The sequence below is a fragment of the Amia ocellicauda genome, chromosome 5 (genome assembly GCF_036373705.1).
Source record: "Amia ocellicauda isolate fAmiCal2 chromosome 5, fAmiCal2.hap1, whole genome shotgun sequence".
Lineage (NCBI taxonomy): Eukaryota > Metazoa > Chordata > Actinopteri > Amiiformes > Amiidae > Amia > Amia ocellicauda.
This window is the reverse complement of record NC_089854.1, coordinates 3287053-3301057: the sequence shown is the minus strand read 5'-3', so window position 1 is coordinate 3301057 and position 14005 is coordinate 3287053. Positions and strand designations below refer to the sequence as shown.

Below are 14005 nucleotides of genomic sequence, written 5' to 3'. Positions count from 1 at the left end.
GTCAAATAAATTATTGAAGAAGAATAAAACCCCAGCGATGGCGCTCTCCCAAAATCAGCAATCAGCGACCGTCCCAATCTATTAGCGTGTGATTGTTTCCCCCTTAAAAAGAACCGCAGCCACGTACCGTCAGCCACATGTGAGGCTTGTTAACTTAATCAGGTCATAAAAAGATAAAAGGGACAGTTGATTGTTGGTTTTGTGGAAGGCAGTCATTTGGATAATAGGTCAAATATGCCACAAAACGCTCTGAGCGCGGGGGGGAGGAGAGGCAGATTTTCCCATGATGCTTAGATTTTTTTTTCCCCCCTGTACTTCAGAATGGGTCTGTTTGTTCCAGTTTGAAGAGAAAACAAAACAGTCATGATCTCTGATGGAAATGGATCACTCCTATAAAGTCCAATAAGTGAGAGTACGAAAGCTACAGATGGGAAGAATTGGCCTCGAAATACTTCTGACTGTTCACCTTGTTGACGGACTAACAGTCTTTATTTATAAGTGGATTTAATTCAATTCGGTGTTATGCTTCCTATGTGGGATCGTTTTAGTTTTCTACTCCCACTCTTCAAAAAAATGCCCCTCTCTCTCTCATACCACCCTGTGTCGAGAGGTTTTAGGCACCGTCCGTCTACAAGGGAGACTGGGAGGTTGCGGAGTGGAGGAATGTAATTTTTTAGACAGCTGTACACTCTTGGCTTTGGCATCCTTTTGGCTTCCTCGCGCTGGTGATGTCATAGTTTCGGGAGCCCGAAGAACAATAAACTCCGGTCTCGCAGTCCTGGATGGGTCCTGGGACGGGGAGCCGTGGAATTTCCCTGCAATCCCTTTGAAAGACACGCTCCGTTGCGACAAATCGGCCGACTGTGCATTCTTGTCTGGTCGTGCTCACCGGGTTTTACTCCAAAAGCAAGAGAAGGGCTTGTATTTATTCCATTTTGTGTTTTAATTTTATATTCATATTGTTTGATATTGCTTAAAATTAAACCAATTGTTAATAACAAACTATACTAATAAATGCATCGACCAAATAGATTTTTTAGTATCAGCCTATAAGAAGATTTGAATGGAAGAAACATCACTATTTGGGGGGTGAAGGAAGATTAATTTACTATTTCAGAATTCAGATTTTAATTTAGTTAAATTTGTTTTGTATCGTTTTTCCTGTCCCTTTACTTCCTCGATATACAGTCTGAAATCTTGCGTTTCTCGGCTGCTGTCAGCTTTCAGAGACGAATCCGGATCAGTTCCAGCTGATTTTGTTGCGGAGAATATCCGGTTTCCGAACGCTGTGTTTGTCAGTCGCTCCCTGCTCCCACTACGGTAATCAAGATGAGCGGGGAAATACATGATCGAGTAATAGGACATTAGACATATTAGGGAGGGGACCCCATCTTTATTTTACCAGCGGGCGGCCAGCAGCCACCGTTTATCCAATTTGCGGAATCGCTTGCAGACAGTAGACGAAAATGGAGAAGGTGGAAGAATCTGTGTGTGAAGCGAGTCAGATCGACTGTGCTGATATAAGCTGGTCGGGAAACACATGTTAGCAGAGAAAAGGGAGAAAATGTGGATCCCGAGCCGATGCCAAGAGCAGCGCTGCAGAAGGGGGGAAAGCGTGGGCAACGAGAGAGATTTGGAGGGGTGCCACACAGGAAAAGCCCGGAGGCCTGACTTTAAAACATATTTTGAATGAAACAGCAGGTAAAATTAATTTGAACATGTATAAAAACACTTCATAATAAGTCAACTCTAATCTCCGCCAATTGCCCCTTTAGAGTTATTAGCCGATGTCGTTTGAAGTTCCTCAGAGGAGGTGCATTGCTAGGGTCAGTATGTGAGAACGTTGTGAATCCACACACACGTATCTCATGTATACGTACACACACGCATAGAAATGCAATTTAATCGGCTCTGTCAAGTTGTCAGATATAATAGGCGTATTTCGAGCTCAGCAATTCCTGACAAAGAGTTTTTGTTTTGGCGTGGTCTACAACAAAAATGTGGACATACCAGACATAATATTTGGATTACTATTAAATTGTTGCCACGCAAGATAATGTGACAGACCGAGCATTTAAGCAACTGCTCAGCGCCAGATCTCGAGCCCTTTATTCTCCCTACCAGCGTCGGAAAGAGAAAAAATAAATAAAAGGAAAACCTGCAGTAGTTGAGTATAGAGACGGAAAACCCGAGTAGGTTTTAATGTACAATAAAAGTAGGGGGTACTTAAAGACACTGATTGTAATAAGATCCCAGGTGTGGCTGCAAAAATCCAGAAACTATTATAAGAAAAGGAATTGGAATACAAAAAAGCTGAAATCGGTGCTATTTTTTATTATTATGCCCGCTTCCCTTTCCTTCCTTCCTTCCTCCACTTATTTAACATTCCCCCAGTGATTCTGCAGTCCAGTTAACTGCGCAGTGCTGTGCGCGTCTTGTTTTATGAGTTACCATACTAATGTCAACTTACTTGCAAGGTTTATTATCTCCTAAAGGGATGCACAGTGCCAGCTGGCGTGCGTTCAAGCCCAGCGATGATAAGACGATGGGTGGATTTCCTGTAACACATTTTAATCAGACATCAGATAAATGCATCAGAGGTATTCAGGCATATATGTGCAGATAGGAAGTGAAAATCCGCCTCGCAGAAATGGAACAATCCCAAACGGGCCAGAACTCGATGTGAACCAAACCTTTCTCTGGATTTAGAAAGAAGAAAAAACTAAAACATTAAACAAACAAACCCTTTGCAGTGTTTTTAGATTGTCCTTCAAGATTTCAAGTCTGAGATGCTCTTTTCATGTCTTTTTCTTGGCCGATGATACTTATTTTATTTATTTATTAATTAAATGTCCTTTTTCATTTCTCGGAGTACGTGCCTGATAGCCCGTATGTTTCAATTGCTTACTTCTGATACTAGAGGTAGAGTGTCTGGTTTTTAGTCCACAACACCATGGCAAGTTTTCACTCAGATGTGCTTTAATGTGTGTGTGCCACCACTAAGCATGATTCACTGTATGTTAAGTGCATGTTAAGGGGAAAAACAAAGGCACGGAGCCAGGCATTCATGGGGGACTGCAACCCCAGCCAAGGTCTAACTGAAAGGACTGCGTCTCCCAAAGAGGCTCATAGAGGACGGCTCACTTTCCGATGTTAAATGCATTTCTCTTGTCTGTCCTGTGCATTTCCCTTCTCGTTCAATTATTTAAATGAGGTTTTACATAAATACACTCCGCCCAGCCATGCTCTCCACCACACGCAGGGATGCGATGCTCACACAAACACGCATCTTACTGCCGATTTTAACCCGCCGTGTCTTTCTCTCTTTCTTTTGCTCTTGCTCTCTGCAGCCATGTGTCCCGCGGACCTGCAGCAGCTCTGGAAAGACGTGGCCAGCGTGCAGAACGCGGAGGACGCCATGAAACACGAAGGCCTCGACCTGACAACCAACAGCTCCAACACTACCTCGTACTCGGCCGCTAAGGTCTCACCTCAGATACCCCATCACTCTTTGCCAAACGGACAGAACTCTGTGCACACTCCAAAGAGAGAGAGGTGAGGAGGGCGCCCGCTCGCATGTGCTTCGTGCGGCTTTCAGTGTTTCTTTTTTTTTTTTTAATGATGCATTTTGTTTCTCCCGGAGATTTTCTTTTCCCGTTTGAAAGAACGCTCTGTCGAGTCGCTCGCTTTCCTCTCGAACACCACAATCAGTGACTCACCGTGCTTAGACATCTGACCCAGACATGCACTGCTCAAAATATAAAAATGTCAGGAGGGAGCTGTATTTAGCAGTCATTTTATTTCTCAAGCGCAGATTGGGGTTTAGCTGGTTACTTAAATATCAACCAGAGTCATTTGCACTCAATTCCCCATGACTGGAGCGCCCTGCTAAATTGAGAGATGGCCCAAGCCACTATTTTCGTTGGTACATCCACGATTAAAGATTGAGAAAAGAGAAAATCTCCTGCTGTATTGCTTGGCGATAAACAGATGAGTGAGTGTTTATCACAGCTGCTTCTCGTGAATCTGTGAGCAGTTTGCATGTATATATAGTTGGGTTTGTTTGGGGTGGGTTGGGGGGCAGGGGTTGTGCGGCGCAGTTTAAAAGGACGCTGCTGCCCGATGCTGTTCGGCTGCTGTGTGGCTCGCGGTTCACAATGTAGTCACGGATTCTCTCCATTTTCAAGAGCAAGACTCTTTGACTGGATCTCCTCCTTCATGAAGGCCGAACCTGTGGATGATCACTACACCCCACACTTGAAAAGCGGTTACCTGCAAAACATCCAGTGAGTAGATCCCGTGTCACGCTGTGGAGTAGGATTGCTCTCGTTGCCTAGACTAGGAGGTTTCAGTGTGTAGGTGCTGCGTTGTGTAGCGCTGGTAATGCATGGAAGAAGTGGCTGTCCCGTGCAGTGTCAGGAATGAGAGGAGCTTCTCGAGGTTGAGGTTGTGTCCCCAGTACGTCAGAGTCACCACTGCCAAGACAACGTCATCTGCAAGCAAGATGGTTCCTGTTAGGACTGTAAGTGGTTTTGGAAGGAACTCCCCCAGCTTTGTGTTAAAGAAGGGCACTGCCTTGGAGAGATTTGCTCAGGGAGTTTACAAGACAAGTCTCTGTCTGGGTGCCAGTGCTTCAAGCGAGACTCTGCTGGATCTCTCGGATCTTTCACCTCTTGAAGAGAACTGGCCCCGATCTTGTTCCAGGAACCGTTCGAGTCCAATTGTGCCGAAGATCTTTCCCTCGCCAGCACGATATCTCAGTGTCTGCTGTCTCGATGGCACTCCTGCCCCTGTTCTCAACACGAAGATGCAGATTTGGGGGGTTTGTTGGGGGAAGGAAAAAAAAAAATCTCAGCGTTTCAGCCGTGTTCATTCCTGACATTGCTGTATATGGTAATGTTTTCGGAGCTTAAACACCGAGTCCAGGACTAGAGGAAGGGGGTTCACTGACCTCTCTTTACATAATAAGTTCAGACCTGAATCACAGTCCACTGACCTCGGGAAGTTTCCCAGAAGGTGCGTTCAAGGGAAAGTAAAAATGGCCGAAGCCGTCTGAACTGTTTGAGGGACTGAATTGAAAATGAGTCCTGAAAGTGAAAGACGCACAAAAGTTGCCTGGAAAAGTCTTGCCACTTATCCAATTGTTTGGATGTAGTTTTAGGATGCTAATGAAGCACAATAAACAAAGCCATCCGAAATACAAGCCGTGCAGCCAAAATGTTTTTTTAAGTTTGTTTTTTTCCCCCCTTCTTTTTGCAATTGAGTGAGACCCATACATTAGCCAATAGAACAAACAAAAGCAATATATGTACTTGTGTAATTGTCATACAGAAACTGTTGCTTTGTCTCACTTTAATCAATACATTTTTCCCGCTCTGACGTTTGTAAGACCTGGGCGAATGGCTGATGTGTGTACATGTATGAATGTATATATATGTATGCGCGCCAGTGCCCGTGTGTCTTTGTGTCTCGATATTAATAACTCCTATGCTTGAGTCAACATTTCAGCCCCGTTGTTGCCATAACAGGGAATATAACAATGGATTAACCTATAAGATCTTCCAGGTTGGCTTTTTGGATCCGTGTTAGTTATGCAGCCCACATCTTAACATTTTTATTTTACCCACCGCTGGCTTTGAGCATTATGACGCTAAACTGAATGCCTGCAAACTGATGTGTCTGGACTGTTTTTTTTTTTCGTTTTTTTCTTATTCACAAAGAGTCCTGCCACCTTTACCGTGTCTCCCCGAGACCACAGGTCAGAGATGAAGCTCTTTATTTCTCAGGCCTGCTTTTCCTAAATCCCATAGCCTGAGTGATCTGGATGGCTAGTTGTTCTTTTTTTCTTTTTTTATTAAGGTTCAAATATTTGTTGCTGCTCTATTGTACTGAAGTCACATGGCTTTCTCTTTCCACATCGGTTTGAAGGTCATGTTTAATCCTTATCACACTTCTGGCAGTGGTAGCGGCGGCAGAAAGGCAGTCACCTGACCTTACGTGGCTGGTGAGATCCTGTCCTCGGTGTCGCCCGGCTTTGAAGTAGCGGGCAGACGAACTAACAGGAGGCCCATTTTATTTAGTTTGTAAAATAAAAATATAAGCACCTTTTTAAGAGAGTCTGATGGTACCAAACCTCTGTCTCTTCTGAACACATCCTTTCTGGGTCACATGCTCTCAAGGTCAGGTGACTCATTCTGCCTGTTTAACTGGGTGGGGTGGAGGGGTCCCAGGTCACCCATGTGGTGCGTTTGTGTGACCCTCCTTCCCGAGCACACCCAGTCAGAGGGCCAGAACTATAATGACCCGAGCACCGGTCCGCAGACAGTCTTTAACGCCTCTCTCCCGCTCTCCCGCAGCTCTTCCCACGAGGAGCACACGGGCACACACCCTCTGTACGGACACGGGGAGTGCAAGTGGCCCGGGTGCGAAGCGCTATGCGATGACATGGGCCAGTTTATAAAGTAAGTAATCGTTCCCGCCCTTGTTCTCCTCCTCCTCTTCCTTCTCCTCTTTGTGTTCGAGTGGATAAAGGCCGTCCGAGAGCTAGGCGGTCATCCAAAACTAACAAACAAACACGAGAACGGGAGCTCTGAAGACACTGTGCTGTGGAGATCTTGTCTAGTATGGAGGGCGAGCCATAGTGTTGTAGGAAGGAGGCCGTCTCTTTATTTTGGTTGATCTCCTTGGTGGATTGGGGCAACTCCATCGGCTGTAGGAGCTCTTCATTTTGATTTATTTATCTTCACATTTATAAGAAATGTATTTAGAGAAATTAAATACAGTGCCTTAATGCCTGTTCATCACTGTGACTTCTGTTTAAATTCTGTATTATCATCACTTACGCAAAATCATCCTTCCGTTGATTTAATTCCGATGACGACGGTTTTAAAACCCAGTCTGTGAAGCGCTAAAGACCCCGAAGAGTCGAAAACTTGATCGCCGTTCACTCTGACGCATCTGATGTCATTTGTGATGATTTCCAAATACAGTGGCAAAACAATTGCTGGTAGATTTACCGATGTACCTTCTGAAATCAAGCCCCACGGTTCAGTTTTCAAGACCCAGGATTGTGCTCCGTCTGCCTCCACAACCCTTCCCATTACTGCGTAAATAAATGCCTCTCTCCGCTCTTTAAGCTACCTGATGCGTCCGTTGCAGGTGTCTCGCTGTAATTTGCGTGCCTGCGAATGACTGATTAGCTCTCTGCTCTGACAGCCACCCCCCCCTTCCACCTCGCAGCACAATAGCAAAGGGTCAAACAAATTGTTTTCACGCTTCGTCAGTAGTTTACTTAATTAGCTCATTTACAATTAGATCTCTTTGTTTCTGGGATGCTAGCAAAGACATCAAAAAGAGACCGGCTTTTGCATCCCCCCACCCTCTTTTTCTTTTTTCTTTTATTCTTTTTTTTTTTTTTGTCTGTTTGCCAGTTTTGTGTCTTTGGGGACTCGCAGAAAAGAGCTAGCTGGTAGCGATAAAGGGAGGAAAGATCTGAGCACACAAGAGATGTAAACACACCATTGTCTTTTTGTGTTAAAATAATTAGACTTCAAAATCGAGGGCTGACATGGTGGGTTGTCACATGTGGTTGACTCAGTGCTCTCGGCCCCAGAGGCCAGCGCTCGGATCAGGAGGTGGGCTGGCAAATCCAAAGCTTTCGTTTTTTTTACTCCACTTCTCCCGATCTTCACCCCAACCATCTTATTTTTATATAAACAAGCTTTCCAGTCCCGCCATTTACTGTAAACCCGAGGCCTACCAGCAGGTTGGCTCTGGCCCGGTGACCCCGTCTGCCTCCCTCTCACTTCAAGTCTCTAGAGAAACGCTTGTGTCTGCAGCAAGAGAAACGCGTTACTTCCTTTGGGTTGTTTAATTTTTTATAAATACATCGGGTTTATGAATATTCTAGCAAACAAACAAAAGCCCAACCATTTCATCTGCTAATTACTGTTATGTATTCATAGGTTTTGTGTTTTTCCAGACTGTTTTTCTCCCTTAAAAGGGATAAACAAACTGATGATTATTTCTACACCCAGACATCCAGGAAAAAGGAGAATTTGTGTAACAGTGAATGAGGTTGAATATGGTCAATAAAAGCTCTGCAAATATTTAGGAGAAACACAAACACAGTGTGTGTAAATGCTTGTATGTATGGATATAAACTGCCCTCTCAGAGGTTTCATAACAGAATGTTTACGGTGTATTTAATAGTGTGTAGATCCACCCAGTGTCTAGATCTACCACAGTACTTTTTGATTTCCCATTCAAGCTTATCCCAGAAATATTCTAGTCAAAACCGAGAAGCAATGTCTTCAAAATAAATGGGCTCATGACCACTTGTACAATCTGTTGCCCGCCCAGGTAAATCTACAGGTGAAGCATAACAATAAAAACGCAGAAATCAGCGGGGGGGGGGTCCGAGAGGAACATTTAAACAATAAATGGCAGCAGCCTAAATGCAGACACAGTACTAGTAGACGGAAAGTGAGTCGGGAGAGGAAAGTGTGTGGCTGCCAGCTTGTCTTGTTCCCCCCGAGATGAGGAGGAGGAGGAGGGTGGCGGGGAGGCTGTTGGCGTTTGAGAGTGTGATCTGGCTTTAGGCCACAGGTTGTGAGCAAAGCCTTCAAACCATTTGAAAATGATAAAACTCTCATTGACTTCTAATCCCCATTCTCTTTCCTTCACCACCCCCCTGTCCGCGAGCGTTTTAATGATGTTCAGTTTTCTCTGGCATGTTGGAGTACACATGTTAGAATACTCAGAGCCTTTGTTCCCTGGTTGTGGTTTCGGCTGTTGTAAATGCAGTTAATCCCTGTCGGTCTGAAGTAAACAGTGCCTCATTGTTGGATATGATGGAAAAAATGTTGCTACTGTTTATTATAAGCTATAAAGCGTTGTGGTTTGTCGTTCTGTTCACAAAAAGGAAAAAAGAAGGATGGGGTGAGCTCATTTTTTATCATGCCGTCGTGGAGAAACAGCTATCTGTTCTTGGGTTACCAGGAAGGGTGACATCACTGTTATTGTTTTAAAGTTTTTCGATAATGAATAAGACCCGAATCGTCCGCATTTAAAGACGCAGTGTCCCGACTCAGAGAGGGAGACGATGTGGGGTTTCATGGACGTCTGGACAAACATGCTACTGTCGGCAGAGAAAACAGAAGCAGAAAGAGAAAGCACTGAATGCCTCGGTCTACTCGATTAAATATGAAAGAAATAGCCGTTTCACTTCAGTGATAAGGCTCTTGATATCTGCTTCGGACCCCAAAAAGCCGGCCCCTTGTTTTCTGTAGAGAAGAACCAGGCTTGTTTGTCTAGACAGGGTTTTCCATTGGATCCTGTAACCCCATCTGCAGAGACTTGCATTTACTTTCTTTGCTTTATACGAGATGAAGTGACTGGTTTCTGGCGCGGCGTGTGCTGTTATGTGGGAGTTTTAGTCATGACTTCGGGGGGCAGACCGCCGAGACTTTACCCTCTGTACATGTGGATTTAGTTTATAATACAGTTGGTCACAAGTAAACTTAAAGGTAACTGTTTTGTGGGACATTAACCTTTTAAAATGCATGAAAGAACTAGAAAAAAACATTAGGGGAGGGAGTGTAATATATATTTGGGCCTAGCTGTAACAACACCTTCTCTGACCATGTTCAGTTTAAACGTATATCCTAGATCATATGAGGCAATGAATCAGGACATATTGTGTCTTGGTGTCTGGTTTCTGGCTCCGTGGAGTGTGGGATGTCTTTTCCTCTTGTGTTTGTTTGTTTAAAGAGAGGAAATGAAAGCATTTGAAGCTAGTCAAAGCGAAATCTCGCTATCGCCGCAGTGTAGGGGGCTGCTGGGTGAGATCATTGTTGTGCAGATGGGGCAGGCGTGGAAGGAACTGAACGGTTTCCCAGGAAAACCACACTGTCGCTTTCACAGCCAAGAAAGGCTGGTAGGCGACAGCAACCACTAGTAAATGACTACTGACAATTAGTAGGAGTAGCAGTGACTCGGTGAGAATGATCGGGAGGTCCTGGTACGAGGGAAGCAACAAATCTGATTAGAGTGAATTAAACTCGCTCAGAATGTGGCTCTTGGGTGCAATAATGTGTGTATATATATTTATGTATGATTTTCTTTTTCCCAAGATACATCCCTTTTGATTGTAAAGAAAAACAGATACTTGCTGAGGGTGGAATTCAGGCAGTGTGCTATTAGCATAAATACACAGCAGAAACTGTCATGTCCAGAAGTAATTTAGATTATTGTGAGTCTTAAACAAAAACAACTGTTTTTTTTTTGACGATACACTTTCCGCATCGGTGACTTTTAAACGACTCAGGATGTCGGCGATGTACGCAAATTACAACCTTGCTACTTAAACACTCAGTGCTGTGTAGCGTTGTATTATTTTGGAACCCCGCTTTTTGCTCTTTAAGTAAGTCAATTAATATGATTGCATGAGGACTTGGTTTAATATGTTGTTTAATAAGGCAGCTTACATTTGACTTTTAGTCTTTTCTTTCATGTCCAAATGTCTTTGGTGGAGAAAATAAACTTTATATGGCCAGTAAAACTATTCCTACAGACGGAAAAAAACAATGCGGTCCCGTGGCAGCCCCTCGTGAATTTAAATATCTGGAATTCTGATTAGAGAGACCTAGAAACCAAACAATAAACATTGATCCTGTTTGTTTGTTTATATTTATTGTGTACTTTATTTCCAGAAAAATTGCAAAACCAGAGTATTTTGGAAAGCTGCACAAAGGGCTGTGGGCCAGCAAGCCGTCTCTGCTCTGTGTGGTTTAATATTTGATGTGGCAAAGTTACAAAGAATTCGGCGTAGATCCATCTAAGGCTGCAGCTCTTTGCAGCTTAATGCTAATCCAGGGGAAAAGGTAAACATCTGAGGAGTCGTCTCTAACTGCTGAATCTCTCCCCTCGGGTTATGACTGTATTATTTATTTACTTTGCCATCGGAGTAATTTCATTAGTCCATTTATGCTGCATGGGGATCTTTCCCGGCAGGGTTTAACATCTCGCCGGAACGGCACTATTCCACACCGCGCACTGGTGAGGGTCAGGTGACCGGCACCTTGTCTCAATCCTGGTTTTCCCCATTTCCTATCCTGCTCACTATTCATGTGTTGTAATCCCCACCTCATTAACCAGAGTAAATATAACGGGTTTACAGTGTTTTACTTCGAGTTAATCCATTATTTGTATTTCTCTGCACCGTTTTAACTTTCGCACTACGTAACTTTTCACAGATTCTCATAAAGCTTTACTGTGAGTCTAGGCTAAAAAAAAAACAGGGCGTCGGCCAGAGAAATGAATAATATAACAATCATGTTAATCAGACAAAGAGCTTTTCATACCAAAACCCCACGAGTCACGTCATGGTGGAAAAGAACTCCAGCGTCTCGACTTGACGTGAAAAATCCACGCCGTGCCGGTTTGCATGCAGCCTCGTCCTGCCATCAGCTGTTCGGTTATTTATTTGACTGTGATCTGGTCCGTCTGAATCCGGCCTGGATGTCCGCCCTCACGTGTGTGTGTGTGTGTGTGTGTGTGTGTGTGTGTGTGTGTGTGTGTGCCCGGCCTCGGGGTGGTGTCTCACAGCTGCTTCTCTCCCCAACAGGCACCTCAACAGTGACCACGCCCTGGACGACCGCAGCACGGCCCAGTGCAGGGTGCAGATGCAGGTTGTTCAGCAGCTGGAGATTCAGGTGAGTTCCCCTCTCTCGGACGCACATTACTCCCAGAATGCATTGTGCGGACGCTGTATTGAGTGTGCGGTGAAAAGGGCACAAAAATCTGGATCGGATTATATCTTGTCTGTCCACAGTGGACCTGTTCAGCAGGGTCTAAAATACAGCGGCTTCCTCAGTAATTTGATATAAAAATGACTGTTGTGCGACTATGATAAACTTAAACTCCACATTTCCCTGTGCCTGGTCTTTGAATAGTCTTTAGTCACTCATATCCTTCCAAGACATTATCTGAATCCTCTGAAGATCGTTTTGAATGAAGACTTCTGATCCCCCCCCCCAATCTAATCTGATGATCGCAGATTCCGCAGACAGCAGCAGCCCAATACAGTTGTGCCCCCTTTACGGGTAACCCCTCCTGTCAGAGCCAGTGTGGGTCACAGCCAGATGATGCGTCGGGCTGTGATTTGTTCCTTGGAAGACGTCGGGGGCTTGGTATTTCCGCTGAGAGATTCAACAAAGACTGAGCCTGTTTACAAGGGGCTGTGTATAATGCCCGTCGTCTGCATACACCACCGATAAGAGCCGGCTCTTGATTTCGCCGGCGTAATTTGTCACAGTAGAGTTGGAAGTTTATAGAAATTACTGAAGCTTGTAATAAAAATAAAAAAAAAACGGAAAAAACCTGCCATCGCAGCCACCAATTATAAAGTTTTCAGGGCCTCCCGCCTGCTGTGTGGGCTCGGAAAGTGCTGTTGGAGTGGTGTAAGCGGTGTCATCTCTAATGAGACCAGAGCGGGGGGGGCGTGTGATTCCTGGGTCTGATGTGCCACGCCACGCCAAGCCAGGCAGTGGGAGCTTTAACACCTTCAGCCCTGGAATCTTGCGCCCCCTTCGCTCCGTCTTCCCCTCCCAGTCTGGTTCCTGACATGCAATTACAGTGGATGAGCTCCCACTTCTGGTTACTGGTGTTGCCTGACATTTAGGTGCCAGAGATGTATTCCTGTTAATGTCCCCAATGAATGAATAAGATATATATTAATACCATGCAATTGAAAGAAGAAAAAAATTATATAAGGATCTTTGGCGGCCCTTTGCAGAAACCAGGCACAGATTTCACCGGCGCTGACTGTAAAACTCAGGCGCTAAATGAAAGGTTGTTGGGGTTTTTTTCAACATAATTGTCCAGTTAGTACTGGCATGAGACAAGGGGGCAGCGTATGGGAAATTGAAGCAGTCTGTGTTGTTACATGAAATTAGTGTCTGCAGTTAAAAGTGTTGTTCAACAAATGTCATTAAAAAAACAAAACCGAAATGTAATTTGAAAGACTGGCGTTGCTTAGTGCAATCCTTGTTTGTTTCAGTTTGGCCCTTCAGCTGTTTTCTCAGTCTCTTCGATGCTTTATACGGGTGCAACACATTTCTGCATTCCAGCTCGATCCTCAGACGCTCTTGCTAAATGGGCCTGTTAATTGGGCTGCTATTGCCTCGTGTGTTTTCACACAACTGGGGGAGGGGAAAGAAATTGTGTGTGTGTGTGTAAGTTTGTATAGAGATTTGCCCTCTGACAAAGAAATGATCAGTCTATAATTTTAATGGTAGGTGTATTTTAACAGTGAGAGACAGAATAACAGCAAAGAAATCCAGAAAAACGCATTTCAAAAAAAGTTATAAATTGATTTGCATGTTAATGAGGGAAATAAGTATTTGATCCCCTATCAATCAGCAAGATTTCTGGCTCCCAGGTGTCTTTTATACAGGTAACGAGCTGAGATTAGGAGCACTCTCTTAAAGGGACTGCTCCTAATCTCAGCTCGTTACCTGTATAAAAGACACCTGTCCACAGAAGCAATCAATCAATCAGATTTCAAACTCTCCACCATGGCCAAGACCAAAGAGCTGTCCAAGGATGTCAGGGACAAGATTGTAGACCTACACAAGGCTGGAATGGGCTACAAGACCATCGCCAAGCAGCTTGGTGAGAAGGTGACAACAGTTGGTGCGATTATTCGCTAATGGAAGAAACACAAAATAACTGTCAGTCTCCCTCGGTCTGGGGCTCCATGCAAGATCTCACCTCGTGGAGTTTCAATGATCATGAGAACGGTGAGGAATCAGCCCAGAACTACACGGGAGGATCTTGTTAATGATCTCAAGGCAGCTGGGACCATAGTCACCAAGAAAACAATTGGTAACACACTACACCGTGAAGGACTGAAATCCTGCAGCGTCCGCAAGGTTCCCCTGCTCAAGAAAGCACATGTACAGGCCCGTCTGAAGTTTGCCAGTGAGCATCTGAATGATTCAGA

General features: G+C 44.5%; 1 protein-coding gene across 8 annotated transcripts in view; it reads left to right on the top strand.

Moving 5' to 3' along the window:
* foxp4 (forkhead box P4) overlaps nt 1–14005 on the top strand; it is a 130008-nt gene that overhangs the window by 90633 nt on the left and 25370 nt on the right. For 6 of the 8 annotated variants that reach the window (XM_066703265.1, XM_066703264.1, XM_066703266.1 and 3 more), the window contains exons 7-10: nt 3351–3555; nt 4188–4286; nt 6357–6461; nt 11627–11714. In XM_066703265.1, the coding sequence (XP_066559362.1) occupies nt 3351–3555; nt 4188–4286; nt 6357–6461; nt 11627–11714 (497 nt within the window). The remainder of the gene's footprint in view (nt 1–3350; nt 3556–4187; nt 4287–6356; nt 6462–11626; nt 11715–14005) is intronic. The other 2 variants (XM_066703267.1, XM_066703269.1) reach the window with 1 other exon arrangement.